The sequence below is a fragment of the Ammospiza caudacuta genome, chromosome 2 (assembly GCF_027887145.1).
Source record: "Ammospiza caudacuta isolate bAmmCau1 chromosome 2, bAmmCau1.pri, whole genome shotgun sequence".
In the NCBI taxonomy this organism is placed as follows: Eukaryota; Metazoa; Chordata; class Aves; order Passeriformes; family Passerellidae; genus Ammospiza; species Ammospiza caudacuta.
In genome coordinates this window covers 50475425-50493415 of record NC_080594.1, presented here as the reverse complement: position 1 = coordinate 50493415, position 17991 = coordinate 50475425, and the positions used below count along the sequence as shown (strand labels likewise).

General features: G+C 35.7%; 1 protein-coding gene across 1 annotated transcript in view; it reads right to left on the bottom strand.

Annotated features, from left to right (window-relative positions):
* Positions 1–1352: 1352 nt before the first annotated feature.
* Positions 1353–17991, bottom strand: part of NUP58 (nucleoporin 58) — a 35953-nt gene continuing 19314 nt past the window's right edge. The window contains exons 13-16 of the mRNA XM_058824861.1: positions 17369–17570; positions 11378–11476; positions 8504–8599; positions 1353–3316 (exon numbers count right to left, since the gene is read on the bottom strand). Coding sequence (XP_058680844.1) covers positions 3147–3316; positions 8504–8599; positions 11378–11476; positions 17369–17570 — 567 coding nt within the window. The 3' untranslated portion in view covers positions 1353–3146. The remainder of the gene's footprint in view (positions 3317–8503; positions 8600–11377; positions 11477–17368; positions 17571–17991) is intronic.

Below are 17991 nucleotides of genomic sequence, written 5' to 3'. Positions count from 1 at the left end.
CATAAGACACTTACACTCTATGGTACTGATAGATACTCTTAATTTCCCATTAAGAATCTACAAGGTGCTTCTGCTGACATATTCCAGGTATTACCAGTAACATAACTGAGCTCACATGAATGACTGGGTTATTTCTACTGTCCTCATGAGTAGTGGAGTGGAAATACCACTGACATCAAACAGGGGGGAAAGGCCACTAAAGCTGTATTCCTGAGCCTTATTTCTATTTTTAAATATTGATGCTATAAATGCAATCATGATCCAAAATGCAGTTATGTTAGGAACATGCAGATGGAGGGAATGTAGCTGAATTTGGATTTTTTGTGGTGAGGAAGATGCATAAACTCTGACCCACTCCACCTTATTTCAATCTCCAACCTCACAATCCACAAGAAATAAGTAGCTAAGTGTAGGATGTACCTAAATGATGTGACAGAAACAGAGACACACACAAGCACAAAGAAAGAGGTTTCTGAACCAAGTAATCTAAGGCACAGCTCCTCCCCTTCTGCTGTCTTCATCCTAGGGAGAACACTGAAGGAAAAACAAAGTTACTTCTAGTAAAAGAAAGAGGTCACATACATAAGTTCATACCACAGCTGTACAACAAGGTACAAACTAACAGAAAATCATATCTGGCACGTGGACTTGAACCTTCTTCCAGACCAGACTTTTCTTTCTTTACAGAACAGACAAATTAGACTTGATTTGATTTCATGGAGTTTAAATATGGGTCAGCTTCTTAACCTGCTTTGAAGAAAACCAAGCCAAACCTTGAATGCATTTGTATATTACACACTAATCATATTAACACATCTTTAAACTGGGGTGAAAGATAATTTGAAACAATGTCTACAGTGCTGATCCCCAAAAATCATGGCTAAATTCAACCATCCAAGTAAAAGTCTGAGAATATTACTTCAAATCCCATTTTGACTTTAGTTTGTACTACTATATGTGATTATTCTACTATATAATCACTTTTCACTTAGGCTAAATTAAGGACATACCTGCTGTTTAATTGGGAAAGAAGCAGAGCACAGGTACCCAGGAGGCTCAGACTGTTCCCCAATTTACAAAGCCATTCCTAGCGCTGTGTTACATTACACCATGATCCAGGCTTACACTGTGCAGTGAAGAAATTCTAGACAACCCCACAATACAACACCTCCCTTTACCCCCTCTCCCTCTGCACTTTCAATCCAGGATCAAGGCCCTAACTTCAGCAAGAACAATTCTGCACTATATGAATTCTAGGAAGAACAGTTCTACATATTAGCCAATTAAGTTTTTGTTTCTCCTATAATGCAGGAGAATGACAGGAAATGATCTCTCAGATAGGCACATATGTATTACAAGGATCACACCATTATTGTTTTATTGTTTGCACAATGGTAAGTTGCACATATGGACAAACAGTACACATTTAGAATTAGTTTCACAAATTAATACATTATAAGAGTCCAGTGGTTTAACATATTAACTATTAAAAAAAGCAGTAACAAAGAAATACAAACATTACAGTTTTGACTGCAGCCCAGTAAAAGTTTAAAAACAGGTTGAAATCAAAATAAACCATAAGCTTTATTTTTCTGTGACATTAAAAAAAACACATATCCCTTCCTAAGAGACTGCTCACAAAGATGCAACAACATACAAGTACAAAAGTGAAGAATTCTGTGCTCAGTTTCCCTTAATTTTATCAGATTAAGTGACAAACCAAACATTTGTCAAAGAGCAATCGCTGCTGAACGCAGACACTTCCAAAACATACAAAATGATAGTAATACTTTAACAATAGAAAGCCAATGACAAAACCTCTACATAAAATCAACTTGGCTCCAAAGTTTCATGCTCACACATCAACCTAGTATCATTATTTGCAAAGAATCAATTGATTTGTTATTTCCTTCTTACGATATTTTCCTGGATATTCCTAGTGCACACCAAATTGGAGATGCAGAACAACAAGCTATGATGTTACAGTATATAAGATTCATAAACTACTGCTGCAATAGCTTTAACCTTCAAATGACATAATTTTCCTCTGTTTTTGAACAGCAAGTTACTGTACTACACCTTTTTCAAAAGCAGATGCCCAACTGCTTTTAAGGCAGGGCTGAAGAGAAGCTCATGAAGCAACTTGGGTTTGTAACACTTAATTTTGGTTTTCAATAGGACAGTGCATCTTAGCTCTCTCACATTCAGGGAAAAGCTCCTCCAGCCTGACAACTCCTGTTTGCACACAGACCTTGTGGCATCCTGAGCTTTCAGCTGAAATCCGGCAGTGCCCTACTCTCCAGCTCAGGAGAAAAACAAAATCCAACACTTTGGGAACATTAACTATGAAATAGTGTGTCAAAATCCCAGATTCTTCTTTAGAGTTGGCTGCTAAATGGGCCACGAAAAAGGTTAAAAAAACCAAAGCAAAACTAAAACAGCTACTAACCACTATCTACCAAACTTTATGAAATAGTAAACATTGTATTTCAGCTGGTTTTAAACAACAAGACACAGGAGCAATGATGACACAGCCTGGGACCCCCCATTTGAAATTCCTAGGAACATCTGGACATGGGATCACAGGACAACATGGAGAAACAGAACACACAAAGAAAAGGAGATCTGTCTATGGGGGAAGGTATGCACATCTGTGTTTTATACATATATATATACACATACATACACACAGATGTGTGCACTGTACTGTATATATTTACATCCATATACACAAAAACACCCTGAAGTAGATTTAAAGGCCATATCCAGGAACAGAAGATATGAACTCTAGTATTTGTACTAGAATATATTTTATCTGTACAAAAAAAAACAAATATGCATATATTCATATGGTATAAAGCTTATTAACAAAAAATATTCTGCTACTAACATTAGGTTAAATAGATGATTTTACAAGATTCTTTAATAATAACGCAGTATAGAACATTTCTAAAACTAGGGCCCAAAATAAAAATACATAAACGGGTTTCTATTCACAAGAAAATAGCTGTTCAATATGATTTCACTAGGGAAAAGTAGCAAAATTTTTATAAATCTCCTGGGATGCAATTTAATTAATCAATCTACAAAAATAGACTTTTCAGATGAAGAAAGTTGATGCGCTTCCCCCTCCCTAAAAGGGGTGCCTATCTTTTCCCTCGCTTGTTTCCTGCTGGAGGTTTCTTCAGCTGAAGAAGTTGCCCTCCTGTCCCAAAGCCTGCAGATGCAGGATTAGACACCCCGAACGTCAGGCCAGCTGATGCTGTGATGCCAGGATTGCTGAAGTTAAACCCAGATGTAGTCGAGCTCCCAAAGCCTTATGGGGGAGGGAAAAATATTTTAAAACATCAGTTATATCAGGATTGTAAATTCATTCTCCTTGAAGTTTCTACCAGCAGCCACTTTATTACCAGCAGCTGTAACACTTTATACCAACAGAGATCAACGATGGTAAATCACATTGCTAGAGCACTTGGACTTGCCATGGCATCTTGGATAATGCAGCACTAACAGAGACCACCTCAGTGAATGCCAACAATCCTAACCTAAACCACAAGTCTCTGATACCATTACCCATACAAGAGTAGCACACCAAAGTCCCACTGAGATCATACAACAGAAGAACCACAATTCCTCAACTTCTCAGCATAAACATGTGGTGCACTCCTAAGGTGGGAGGGAAGGCAGCAGGTACAGGTGGACCATGGACCACTCCACTCACAGCAGGGAAATGGCAAAGCTGGAGTTGAAGTGCTCAGTCTTACACACGTGGCACACATCACACCTTACATGTAAGGCAGAAAAGGCTCAAAAAATCCTTGCCAGACTGTTTGTATTTGAAAACACCCCTTATGACAAACCAAAACCAGCACTAGAAACAAAGATTTGGAAAAACTGCATGACTGGCTGAGCAAATTGTGCTATTTTAACTCCTCTACCCTCTTCTATCAAGGTAAACAAATTGAACATATGCAGCTGTGAAACAAGGTCAGTTGGAAAAAGCCCCCTACAGTTTCCAGCAACAGTAATACTAACTCATTTCACTTTCTGTTATAAATTTGTATCAATTGTGCATCATCAACTTAGATAATAATTGCAACTATTAGAGAATGCTAGAAACATCTAAAAGATTACTTTAAGAAGCAGAACTTCATAACTTCATTTTTTGTTGTCTCAAGAGACCACAAAATAATAAGACATGAGCAAGTTCAGATTTTAACAAAGAGCTTCATACAAGTTGTATATGAAAACCTGCAAACAATTAAGATAATAAGAAAAATGAGACTGGTTCACAATCAAGAAAGGTATATTCTCAATATGCATTACTTTATATTGCTTCATTAGTTCTCTAGTGGACAGTTGAAGCAGTCCTTTGGTCACATCAGTATCTTCAACTCAATGCATAAAATATTTCTGGAGTACAGTAATAAAAGCCCAACTGGTTGTCTCATCAGAATCCTAAAGTAGCTCTCACAAGCCTGATGTCTTCTGTTCTCTCAGTTGTTACTGACACTGCATTAAGAAATACTTCAAAATATAACATGAAACTCTTCCTCCTGCAGTGTCTGGACTTGGGTTGCACACATCTTGTCAAGAAAATTCCTTATCAACATTCCAGTAACTCACAGTCCTACAGCATGCAGTTGCCTGCATAGAACTCATTGTCAGTGTAATGGTTGTGCAGATCTGGAGTGTGACTAATGAGAGTGACTGATAGTGGTCATTTGGGTCTTGTCTAAATTTTGTGGGCTAATTTGTCTCTCATCCTAGGATGTAAGGCGTGAAAACACATGCAATTGTTACTCCATGTCCCTGATAACTCTGAATCCCAGCTAAGATTGATCAGGGAGTCTCGTGAATGAAAAAAAGTTACCTTTCTACTTCATGTATGTGAGATAACAGGCAAGCATTGCTTCCCATAGAAAACATCATGAATGCCATTCATAATAAAGCTGCATGTGACCTCTAGTGTCAGGAGTTCGGTAGGCAAGAGTAAAGTGTTCATCAATTACCTCCACCTTGCTGCTTCTAGATGCAGGGATTATTTTGAAGCATGCAGGGAAGGCAGGCTACAGTTTACTTGAATAATATTACAGTAAGAGATGCATAAGATATGGGATGGAAGACTGAGAACATGCTTGTTAATTTAGATACAGCTTGGAAAGTAATAGCTGTTATGCTAGCAGTGACATTAAGGGCAGCCATCAAAGTATACAAAGGCAGATGTGAAATTCATATGTATGGTTTTCTCCTGTCATGGCAGCATAACAAGGCCAAGGCACCAAGTTTCATCAGAAGTAAACCAAACCCTAAAGCTGAACACTCAAATGAAAAATCTTCAAGATAAAAAACTTAAACAAGATACACATTGAGTATTATTTCTGTTGCAAGAAAAGATGATCACAGAATAGGTCAGTTTAGATGGAAGACTCACAGTCTTGAACCATAGGTATAATGTGATCAACAATGTCTCTGCTGAAATTAGTATTATTTATGTGTGAACATAGATTTTCAGGAAGTAAATGACAACCTGCCCTTCAAGGACACAGTTTCACATCTCTCCAAACAGTGTTATGATCACACTTTATTCACTGGGTTTGTGCATCTCTGCTTCTGTCAGCCCTTTAGCTTGGTAAGCCAAAGGTGAGTACCTCCCCATAACAGCATTTTTTGGGTAATTTTAATACTACAGGGAGAAACAGCAGTTCATCAGATGGCAATCCATTCCTGCTTTCATCTCCCATGCCACAATGGGTGCTCTAGATCAAAAAGTATTTCAAGAACAGCTTTGACTGATTTATTATAGCCTTTCTATCTAAAAGCTGCTCAAAGATTATATTAAGGTCTGTTTTTCAGCAGTATGAGTCCACACAGCCATGAACCCACTTATTATCTCTTATCTAGTTTACTGAGGCTGCAATTCTTCAATAAAAATAAGTCTCCAACAGGAGTTTTCAACTCAGATCTTTAAAGTATATTTACCATCTGTTTTCACAAAAATTGTGTTTGAACACTCGCCTTCCTCTTAGCATTTTATTAAATTGTTAAATAAATTTAATGGTGATTTTTTCCTTTTCCCATTACTTGGAGAGTCTGATGTCCTTTACAATAGCTCACTAACATGAGCCTTTTGGTTGCCATTAAATGAATAAGAGTAGCAATTAAATGGGACTTGTTTTGGAGTCAGCTTTCTGGAGTGCCTCTGTGTGTTTCAAGAGGGACACCTGATTCACTGTTCCATCCCACATCTGTGTCCACTAAAGAAAATGCAAGGACACTGAAGCTGCTCTGCTCTTCATCTGCTGATGAACACAACAACCATTCCTGGACCAAGCCAAATTTACTATTAGAAGATGCTCAAAGACTATCAGAGGACTCAGAATTTTTTCCTCAAACACAAAGTGAAATGGAGAAGAGCAGTAATACCGCTACAAATATTTTTGCATCTTTTAAAGCAATTAAACCTAACTTATAAAAATCAAACTCCTGACAGAACTAATTTGGGGATTTATAATTATAGTTTTAAGATAAGATCTAACTTATCAAAAATCCGTGGAGGACAGCTGGGGCAGCCTAAGCAGCCTGGAACAGTGTGTGCTGGAACACACACTTACCTAGTGTTCCCAGACACATTTGTCTGGGAAAACACTTAACTGCTCATATCTAAACCCAAGCAGCAACAACAATGAATTCCAAAACCCATATTCACCCCACTTTCTTAGCTTTTTCAAAGAAATAGATTCAGAAACAAGATGCAACCATTATATTGTAAGATAAACCAGAGTATGCTTTCAAGATCCTGTAAATGATACCTAAGAAACAGGACACAACAAATTTGAAAGAAGTAAATATAACCTAGCTAGCCTCAGGTATCATTCAAACCAATTTATACACATTTATACACCCTCAATAAAATTATAGATCATACACAATCCAGGTGCTATATGACATAAGGTTTTGGATAGAGAAGGTAAAAGTGCGTTTTTGGACTCCCAAATTTTTAATAGCAGTTTCTATTTCATAACTCATCTAGATAAGGATTTCATGGCCACTTAATTTTCAAAGCAAAAAATGACAGAAATTACATTTCACTTGGTTTTATTCAGCTACTTTCTGTAGCTAAGACTCTTTCTGAGGTAACTGACAATCTTAATTTTATTGGATGCAATCCCTTCATTTGCAAAAGAGACTGATGGCACTGACTCCATGACAAAGTCTGGTTTGAGGGAAATGGTATCTAAATTGCCTCTGCACACCACCAACGTAGCTAAGACACACTTATTTATTTTGGCTTGATGCTTATTTAGTGATGGACAACTGATCCATACAAGTAGTTTTGTAATTCTACTTTTAGTATGTTAAAAACTATTAACTTTATAATCCAGCAGCTTTAAATGCTGCAATATTATTAATACAGACTCAGGAACAATAGGCTACAAGATAAAACCATAAGCAGTGTAAGTTTCCAATTGTTTCTCATGTTAAGAGCTAAGTAAAAGAAGGCTGATGCTTGGACACCAGATACTGTAAAGAGTCCCATAAAGAACCTACTAGGTTGTTAATATTCATGAATGTTACACAGCCAACCCAGTGAGCCATTTCCACCTTATAATGCAAAGCTTAAAGTACTTCACAGGCCTAGCAACTCATCACTAACCAAGGAGAATCCAAATACAAATCATAGCACTTCCTAGTAAATACCAGCAAAATGCTCTTTTCTTTTAATAGCAGTTGATCAAACATTTTTCTTGAGAAATGATCCTCCTTCAATGTGCCATTGAAAAAAGACTTCAAGACAGACTATAGAAGCTATTTGCTTAGTAATAACTTAGTAAGCTACTATTCCTATTTAAAAGGTAAATAGAAGTGCCAGCTATATTTCAGACTTTGAGTTAAGGCACAATAGCATCCATATTTTATCACCCCCCAAAAAATGAAACCAAAATAGCTCAATGAGTACTGTGTAGTTCAATTGCCATGGAAATGTTTTCAAAGTAGTTAATATAATGAATTATAAATATATACAGAGATACAATACATACAAATCACTATTCAGAGTAAGCACTTATATATTTTTAAGGAAACCTCTGGGCTTCCAGAAAATAATTTTAACCTTATTAGTAAATATAGTAAGTCAAATTACTAGTATATTTGTGACTAATTTATGCATGAATTTCAATCAGTAACTCATACCATACATTCAAGTGACAACTGCTCTTCTCTGTATGAGGCTGTATCTGACCTTCTGCTTCCACTCTTAATTGGGACAGACATCATGAAATGGGAAACATTAATTCTCAATCAATACTGTCTACATAAGAGACCTTCAACAGAACCCAGAAACTTATCTGAAAATGTGTCTCTAGCAAGTAAATAGTTATGTTAATTGTGATTTACACATGCAACTTTAAACAATCAATTTCTTGGAGTGAGTGCAGCAGTTTGATTATAAAACTTGCTTTAAGATAAACTTGATTTTTGAATTCAAAAGAAACAAACCAACCTGCACTTAGACTTCCTGATGGTTTACTTGTAGTTCCAAACCCAAATGATGACGCTCCTGTGGCACTACTTCCAAAGGCAGAGCTACTTCCAAATCCTAGTAGAATAATAGTAAAGACATACAACAAAAAAAATTACAGACACAGCAATTAAAGACACATAGGTTTCAGGTGAGTACTCTAAACCCAAACATAATTCTAAGCATTATTTGTAAAAAAATACTCCTAAGATTATTGTCTGAAGAGTATTTTATCCTTGACACAGCATCATGTTAAGAAAACAGTGCAAATTGGAAAGTATTGAGAAAAATACTACCTTCGAAATCCAAAACTGAATAAAGAAAAAATTATAAAAACAGGTGGTGTGAACTCTCAGAGTTTAAAAACTATCTACTGAATTGCCATTAAACTGGCAGGAAATGGTAACCAAACAAGCCAAAACGAAGAAATTTCAGATATAAGCTACATGACTTATTACAGAAAGTCACAATCTTCATCTACAACTCTAGAAAAAAGAAATATGCTTAAAACAGAGTAAAAGCATTTTCTTCAGTTTACACATGGCTTATTTTAGAGTCGTTCCCTTCCCAGGTTATTAGGAATGAGCTTTATCTAGGAAACTACAACATAGTTTAAATACAGAATAAAAACCATTAAAGGGCAGCCTTAAATGTACAGCTGTGACAAAATATAATTCTGTTGATTTTGCAACTGAAATTCATATTTCATAGTACAAATTTTTTAAGGTTTCAAATTGTGTTATTAATATGAGGTCACTCTGAAGAAAAACTAAATTGCAACTTGAAATAGAGGCCAGACAATAGGAAGAGTAAGAACACTGTTTACTCTAATTTTGGCTGTCTCAGGTTTTCAAAAAGAAAATAGTATTTGTATTCATGTTTGAGGAAATCATGCTCCCATCTGAAGTTTCAAGTGAGGAAAAATCCTTTTATTTACTGCAAACTGAGCATTTACCATTCCTTTACAGAAATATTTTTGAGATTTTAAAACCAGTAAGGACTGAACACACTATCTGAAGCAGTATTCTCAAGTTTTCTAAGATTTTAAAATCAAATTAAGGGTAGGTAATGACAAGCATCATCTCCATGTAAGACAGTTCATTTAAATTACATACTTTTTTGTCTTTTCTAAGTTGAAATCCAAAACCAATGATCAGGCAAGGTGTCTGCAAATATTTAACAAAGCATAGGATCTATGCTAATAATTTATACACTTAAATGTAAAAGCCTCTGTTTATCACTGTCAACGTAAACTGAACATTAATCAAGGAAAGAGAGCAAATTTCCCCAATTAAAATAGAACTTCCAGAGCATACACAAGAAACTGTCCTGTTCAAAAACCCTAATCCCTAAGATTAAAATCCCAAACAAACTTAAGCAATCATTCAGCCAATTTGTTTCCAAGAACACACCTACAGGCTATTTTGCAGGTATGTGTTTATTCTTCTACATTTGCTTCTACCAGAGAGTCTTATGGATTTGCTAAGACATTTTGCAAATTATTGATGCAAACAAATACCTTCCTAGGCAGAGAGCTAGGAAAAAAAAAGAGAATACAAGTCAGGATTTTGGACAAAACTAAAAGCAATTGGAATGTTCATTTATTTACATATGTAAGACTAGTGAACAATCTTTAGTCTACAACCTTTTCAGCAGAAATGGAAGAATTTTGTTTGGTTTGTTTTTTAAGGCATTTAAAACATTGCAGGAAAAACTGGTAATTCTAAAGTAATTTCCTTTTAGCACATTATTTTCACTTTCTCCTTGTTTAGGTATATAGATTTTCTTTTATCTGAAAACACTTAAAATCTGATGAGAAGGGAAACTGGTAGATAGAAAGGTATTTTAAGATGATTATTAAAGGTAAAGCTCATGTAATGTCCAGGTCGCATCATCTTCCCAATACTGAGTGACGCTTAATTATTTTCAATACATTACAACACTGACTCATATGTTCAGCTCAAAGGTAAAATGTAGGAATGGGGATTCAGGCTGCAGAGAAGGGAGGATGTAACAAGAAAAGCCATGTTATGTTTGCACTCAGCAGATGTAACAATTTTCTTTGCAGATCTTATAAAAGCTCCAGAAAACATCAGTATCTGTAGGAACCCCAACCTACATAGACAGGAAAGTTACATGTCCATTAGATTCTGCTACTCACTTAAATTCTATCTGTAGCTCTAGTGCTGAGAATATATTACATGTAAAATAAAATGTCTACATTAACTTGGAATTTTTTTTTTTTAATATTGCCTACTTTTTCAGTCATGTGTTCTCCTGGAATACAGTCGCCACCAGCACTATTAACATTTCGGTAAGTATTTTTCCCTCACTTTCACGTGTTGCTTTTTCAGCTGGGGGGGAGATTTTTTTCCCCACCTCAGCACTCAGGCACAGAGTGAGTGCTAAAGCAAACAGATTTCAGGATCACAGAATGGCAGTAACTTTTTAACATTTATTCTCATTTTAATACAAGCAGAAACAGGTCTCTATAGTTAAAAGGTGAAAAACTCCCATGGATTATCTACAATGTGATCTAATGTCTCAGGTGCCTAATTTTCATATAGGTAATATTCAGTCAAGTTGTAGCTCTAACACACATGATGTCCTTCCCTAGCTTTCAGAGCACAACCGCTCTGTGATTACCTAATCCTGTTTATCTTGGGGTTTCACTACAATGGCTTAGCCCTAGCAACTCCTCCTGCTAGGCAGGAAGAAGCCTGGAAAGCACAGACCTGCCAAACTGTAAGGTCTTTCCCTGAAAGATATCATCCTCTTAGTGGAGTGCAAGGTTTGCAAGAGATTCAGCTGTGCGATATAATAATTCAATGAAAGATTAGAAAAGTTAAAGTGTACCTCCAAGGCTTGAAGAACCTAAGCCACTTGATTGCAAGCCAGTGCCAATACCTGAGCCGAATGGCGTTCCAAAACTAACTCCCAGAGATGGCTGTGGCCCTGGTACAAAAAAAATGAGAACAAACTTGCCTTACTCTTTGGCAGTAAAGAGGTCCTTTATTTACTTATTCAAGTATTTGATAATGCGAACATCATTGCTTTCAACAAACCCCATTAAGAACCCAGATTTTACCTCATCAAAATTTCTCACTTTACTGTCTGCCTCTACATTCACTTACCAAAAATCTAAGAAAATACTGATTGCAGTAAGGTGAAACTAACCAAAACTAATAACATAAAAACATAATTTAGTATTTTTAAAAGTTACCCAGTCTCACCTTAAGCTTTAAAATGTTAATCAAAACCTTGAGAGAACTCATAGGTAACAACATTTTGCCACCTGTATTAATGGAATCAGACTAAGGGAGAACTTTCAAATTAGAAACATAAGAATTGACACTAATGTAACTAAAACTGTATTACCTAAAATTAATTTAATAAATAGGAGTCTTCAAAACTACTCAAGTATACCATCCAAATTTAAACAGAACACTAAGATAAAAAACAAGACAATGACTTTATTTTATTAAATTTATTGTTCATTTTTAAGCAAGTCAATTACACAGTAACATGACAATTCATTTTTTTTCCACACAAGTGATAACTGAGTTCTGTTAAGCTCTGCTACATAACACCATTCAATAAGGTAAACTAGTCAAACCACCTGTTTAAATAACCATTTACAAAAGGCACAGTTCTGTGTACCTTAATGAATTAGATACATTCAAAATTTCAGAGTTTGTTCCGTAATTTAAAAAAGTTGACAGTACTTTCCCTGCGTATCCACATTAAGATGCAGGACTGTCAAAAAAACAATTTCAGTCTGCCAAGATGAAATTTACAGTCTCAGTTCCTTTTTTTATTTTACCTTAACCCTGGGGAATAAAGAATCAACTTGCTAGCCCATCACTAACACAATTTAAAATAATTAATTCTGATAAATAATTAATATATTTTGACAGTTTTCACAGTACAATCTTCTATTCCTGTCTTTTTCAAACAGTTTTCAGTGCACTATTTAAAAGTTTAACCATTAAAGATAAAATACAGTGCCAAACTCTTAATCCACAGACATCCGCACCTCTGCTCAAGATGGCCTTCTCCATCTTTGAGCATACTTGACATCCTGGTTCTGTGAAAGTGATGATTTATTCAAATATTACTATAAAGCTCAGATGACTTTGACCTTTTTCCTAAACCATTATGACATCTGGGCTATTTCAATTCAAAATTTCCCATTACAAATATTTATATATAGTTTTAAAATGTGAATATTTCAAGCTCTTAAAAATAATTTCAGTATTTCAAGATTTAAATGGAAAATCATTTTGAATCAAGTGAAAGGCACTGTATGTTGAAAAGTGACAACTTTTGCTAGGAACACAAAATTCTTACGTGATCCAAGCTGAATAACATCTGTATACACCAAGTAGTGTTAAAACTAAATTTTAAGGCCAACTAAAGTCGTTAGCCTTCAGACTCTGCTTAGCAGGGAATAGTTGGAAAACCCAAGCTATTTCTTACATTTTAAAAAAAGTATATCAGATGTTGCAATTACAAATTTCCACAGATTTCAAACTAAAGTTGTTTACATCCAGTTTAAATACTGATACATCTACCTTGCAGCTCTTAAAAAATAAGAAAAATGACAAAAAACCAAAACCCCCTACACAAGTCAGTGAGCTAATTAACTGAAAGAACCCAAAACCACATATCCAGTTCCTTCTCAAGTACACAGGTTTCTATCTCAGTAGGAGGCACTGTTAGTGGAAGACCTTATAAATAAAACACTACAGTCCTCCAGGCCAAGCTTTTTACCAAATGCAACATGCTTTTTTTAGAGCCAGTATAAAACATTATACTAAAACACCTCAGATCATATAAAACAGGATCTTATGCCTTAGGCTAACAAACTTTTTATTGAGCAGCAGCATATGATATTTGTTGATTTTGTACCATAATGTTCTGAAGGTATCATCACTGCTTATAGTTCTTGTAAGTAAACATAATTTTCAACAGCAAAAGACTAGTAAGACTCCTTGAAGCCGAGAGTATTAGCAAGAAAAAATGGCACTTCCGGCTATTACAGGTACAAGACAAATTCTTTATAACAAAGTGTTTTAACATTTTAGAACTTGATGTATTTGCCCTGTAGAGCACTTCAGTTTAATGAATAGGACCCATTACAGAGAGCCAGACAGGTCAGACAGATTTCCTACTGATGTTCTGCAATTTTTTAAAATTACAGCTGGTCTAAACAGTGAGTAAATTTAGCATTACAATTTAGATCTGATTGTGACAAAGTCATACACTGGTTCATTTTAACCAAAGTCAATATCAAACCACATAATAAGAAGTTTAAGTGCTATAAAATTTGAGTATCCTTTCCAATTAGAACTTCAGTCTCACACTGAGTTAAGTAAAAACATAAAGTGTGCTAACAGCTTCATAATGCTTTGACTAATTTTGTACTTCACCAGTAAAGGAGACAGTGAGTTTCTTAGGGGGTTATTTCTACATGACAAAAGGTGAGCCTAAAGAAAAGCCTTTCTTTAAGACAGTTTAGTCTTACCCAAAAAACATCAGTTGCAGCCTCATGCATTTACAGGTCTCGGTGCACTAGGCTTTAATTTCCTTTGAAATCTTATATTGTGATCCCATCAACATAAATAGGTAGATTAGCCACTATCATTGGAATTTCCACGCTGTTCAAGATTGCTCAGGGAGGGTGCAGATGAGGCAGTGTTTAAAATTTCATCTGCTACTGCAGAAGAGCATGACCAGCCTCACTGCTGTGCCAAAAAAGCTGTGCTCAGAATGAAAGTGCCAAGCTAGGGAGAAAAGTTGTGTACAGCCTAAACTTGAGCATAATTTCAATAATTCTAGCTTAAAAAACTGCATAAAAATTGTGCTTTAATGTGCACACCACAATCCTGATGTTGTGATTACCCATCCCAGGTGAGCAGTGGAGTGCATTTTTGCTCCCTTTCTTTCATATGGCCAGGACTCACTGGCTTTATTTATTTCAGTAGAAGCCAGAGAGGTCTGGGCATACAGAGAGAACACAGGGTGCATATCTACACCCAGGTACTGGGAAAACATTCCCTGATCCCACAGCTTAGATGTAGCTACTAAACTTTTGACTTCTGAAAAGAAACGTAAAATAAATTATTATTTATCTTTTTTCAGAGAAAGAACAGTAACTAACTCTAAATTAATCTTACTAAATACTTAACATTGTAAACATCAAATATTTTTTAAAAGAGACTAAGCATCCTGATCCCTCAATACTAGAGTATTATATATTACATTTTTCATCAAGAACTTTATAAAGGCCAGATTAATTTTCTTGTTTAATTCTCATTTTCAAAAACAGCAATAGCAGATCAGGTATTACACAGACATCCCTTACCCCTCCCTTTATATACACCTCTTTTCATAGCCTTTTTTCTCAGAACCTTTTCCCATCCCTCATCTACCCCACCCTTCAAGATCCAGATCTTGCAAAGAAATATGTATGATTTTAACTTCTAGCAGATAGTATATCCAATTCACGACAACATAATACAAAGCTAAAACATGCAGCATTTGCATTACTTCAGCAAATGGCCATCTAAAAACTCAAGCAATAAAAAGGAAATAAAGATGAGGCAGTCCTTAAAGATTCCTGCAAAACTGAAAGAACAGATTCTTCTCTTTCTCCAAAACAAAAATTGGCAGCCTTAATCTGAAACTAGGAAAAAGTCAAGCTCTGAAATGAGTCATTTAGGAAAGCTATGAAATGTTCCCATTTAACAAACTTTTAGGGCTTCAAGGTATCTTTGAAATAGTTTAGGCCTGACTAATTCTACTTTTGATCTAGAGAGAACTCCAAGTACCTTTTTCTTTCATCTAACCCTAAAGAGTTTCAAGTATTCTTAAAGTGCCACTCAGAACATCAACCTACTTCTATTTCTTCAGGTCCTCCAGCGAGTTGCACAGAGGGTAGAAGTATTTCAACTGAATAAGCAGTAAAAATATTGTTGTCTACTTCTGCTGACATGTTTGATATAAGTTAATGGCTTTGTTCTATCTGCATCATGCTTGTAGTTGGCACAATGTTGGGTTCTGAAATACTCTGCCAAAACAACTACGAAAAAAAGAGACAAACCACAAACCAACCTTCACACACTCCCATTTGCTCCTTTCACTACAAAATGTTACAAAATATCTCCAGGTACAGAGTCACATTACCTCAGTTATGTTGGTACAGGCCAATTCTGCCATTTGATTTTTTTCCCCCTCTCCTCTCTTCATTCCTATTACTAAGAGAATATTCACAAAGTCATGCCGTAAGTGGCATAAGCTCACTGAAGTTATTAGCAGTTCCCTTGAATCTGGACTAGGAAGTTCAGGAACTTTAAATCCCTCACTTCATTTCATAAAAGTGCAGGAATGATTTTAAATGTGACATCCCAAGTGTATGACTTTCATAAACAACTAATCCTGTACTGACCAAAGAGAGGCTTTAAAAAAAAAGTAAGATAAGGAAAAAGATGAAGAGTAAATTACTTTGGCAATATTAGGCTGCACAAACAGTGTGCAACAATACTACTATCTGTATTAAAACCTCTGAAGCATAATATTATATTAACTCATGTTTTCTGTTCAAAACCAAACTCTTTTGAAAGTGCCACCTCAACAAAATTTCAATGAATTAACATAGTGACAACAGAAAGACTGTGGTCTATGACTGAAATTCTGAAAAGTAGTATTTCACAAAGATTTTGGGTTCTGTTCAAAGTAATCTGGCATACCTATAATTTAAACCCATCTCCCTGCTGTTTAGAAGGGTGAGAGCTGGAAGTACTTGGTATTTCTCTTATGAAAAGGCAAGGACAACCAAGTAATGTGTCAAACTTAACATGGTTGCTGCATACGTCTCTAATTAGCATCATTCAAAATATCACTGCTGTTACAAGACCATAGAAAACACTATCACTTTCAGTACACCTAGGTGAATAATATTTTAGGAAATTAAAGGTAGAATGAAGCTACTGATACTCTTCATAATTTGCTGACAGAGATAAATATCCCTGTTCAAGTAAAATTAAATGGAATTGACCTTATTTCTGGTCCCTGATGACATACAAATTCAGTTGTCTGTGTTCTGAAATTCCTCAGAGAGGGTTGGTTAGTTTAACAACCTCAATTAAGGTGTCTTAAATTATTTCCTTTGCCACATGTATCCATTCTTTATTTGCAGTGGGTCATGCATTTCCTTTGTTTTGGTCTTCCTCTTACATGCACAGGCAGAACCAGTGACCCACTCTACTTTCTCTACTAATTCTTCACAATAGTAGAATGGCCAGCAAAATGCTCCGACATCATATTGACAAAAGAATTGGCTACAAAATAAGCCAGGCATTTGACTTCCTATTCTACAGAGATTTGCTTCACTATCCTTCTTGTTCTACAGCATTGTTCATTTTACAGTTCCAAAGTGCTATATAAAAAAGCATTATTAATTTTACATAAAGAAAACATAGTATGCATTTAGATATTCTCTCCTCTCCAATTTAAAATAATTTATTGTAATGATACAATTTCTGGAAAGAGGCTACACTACGTGTATTCAGAGATGTTACTTCAGAGTGAAGACTCACATTCCAAGGGGTAAGTTAGAACAATACAGTAAGTATCACTAATACAAGTAAATCCACAAGATTAAGTATCTGTTGTATAATTATTGCTAAGTCTACCCTGCATTTTTCTATTGGCTATGTATCAGTAACTTCACTCATCACAACGTTTAGATTTTCAGTCTAACACAAAGGAAGACCTCATAGAAAATGTTACACAAATTTACTATTGTCATAACACTAATAATCTATAACTTGAATGCACTCAGACCTGTAGCAGGCTGTTGCTGCTGAGTAAGTGTTGCAGCCATTGCAACGGCTGCTGCATTTGGTATGTTGCTGAAAGGGGTTGGTCCAGTGGTAACGCGTGGCGCGCTTTGCCACTTCTTTGCTTCTGTTCGTCTTGCCTCAAACACATCCATGGCATCTCCCAGAAAGCTTTTCCTGTAGCCAAGGTATTGGTCTTTGAGCATCTGAAGGGGATGGGAGGAAGCCATTTTAGTTCCATGTATCAGACATAAACCCTTAACTTAATAAGGAAAGAGATGCTGAGTTACAAATAACATTTCCTAAAAGAACAAAGAAAAACCCATGAAAAACCAAACCAACAAACACCACCACCAAAACAAATGAGAAGCTCCCTCCAAAACCCAAAAAACCTTGTCAGGTTATAAGACAGAAAGAACTGGTTTGCAACAGCCACAGCCAGAACAGGCTGCATACTTAAATTCTGCAAAGCCATTGAGGATAACTGATACCGTTCAGTATGTCAGCCTGTGTCTTTCAATGTTGGAGCAAATCACCACAATTCAATTTGAATCACTGTACTTAGCTGATCCAAGAGGAAAAATAAAGCCACATTACTAGCTTATAAAATAACACCCTTTTCTTCAG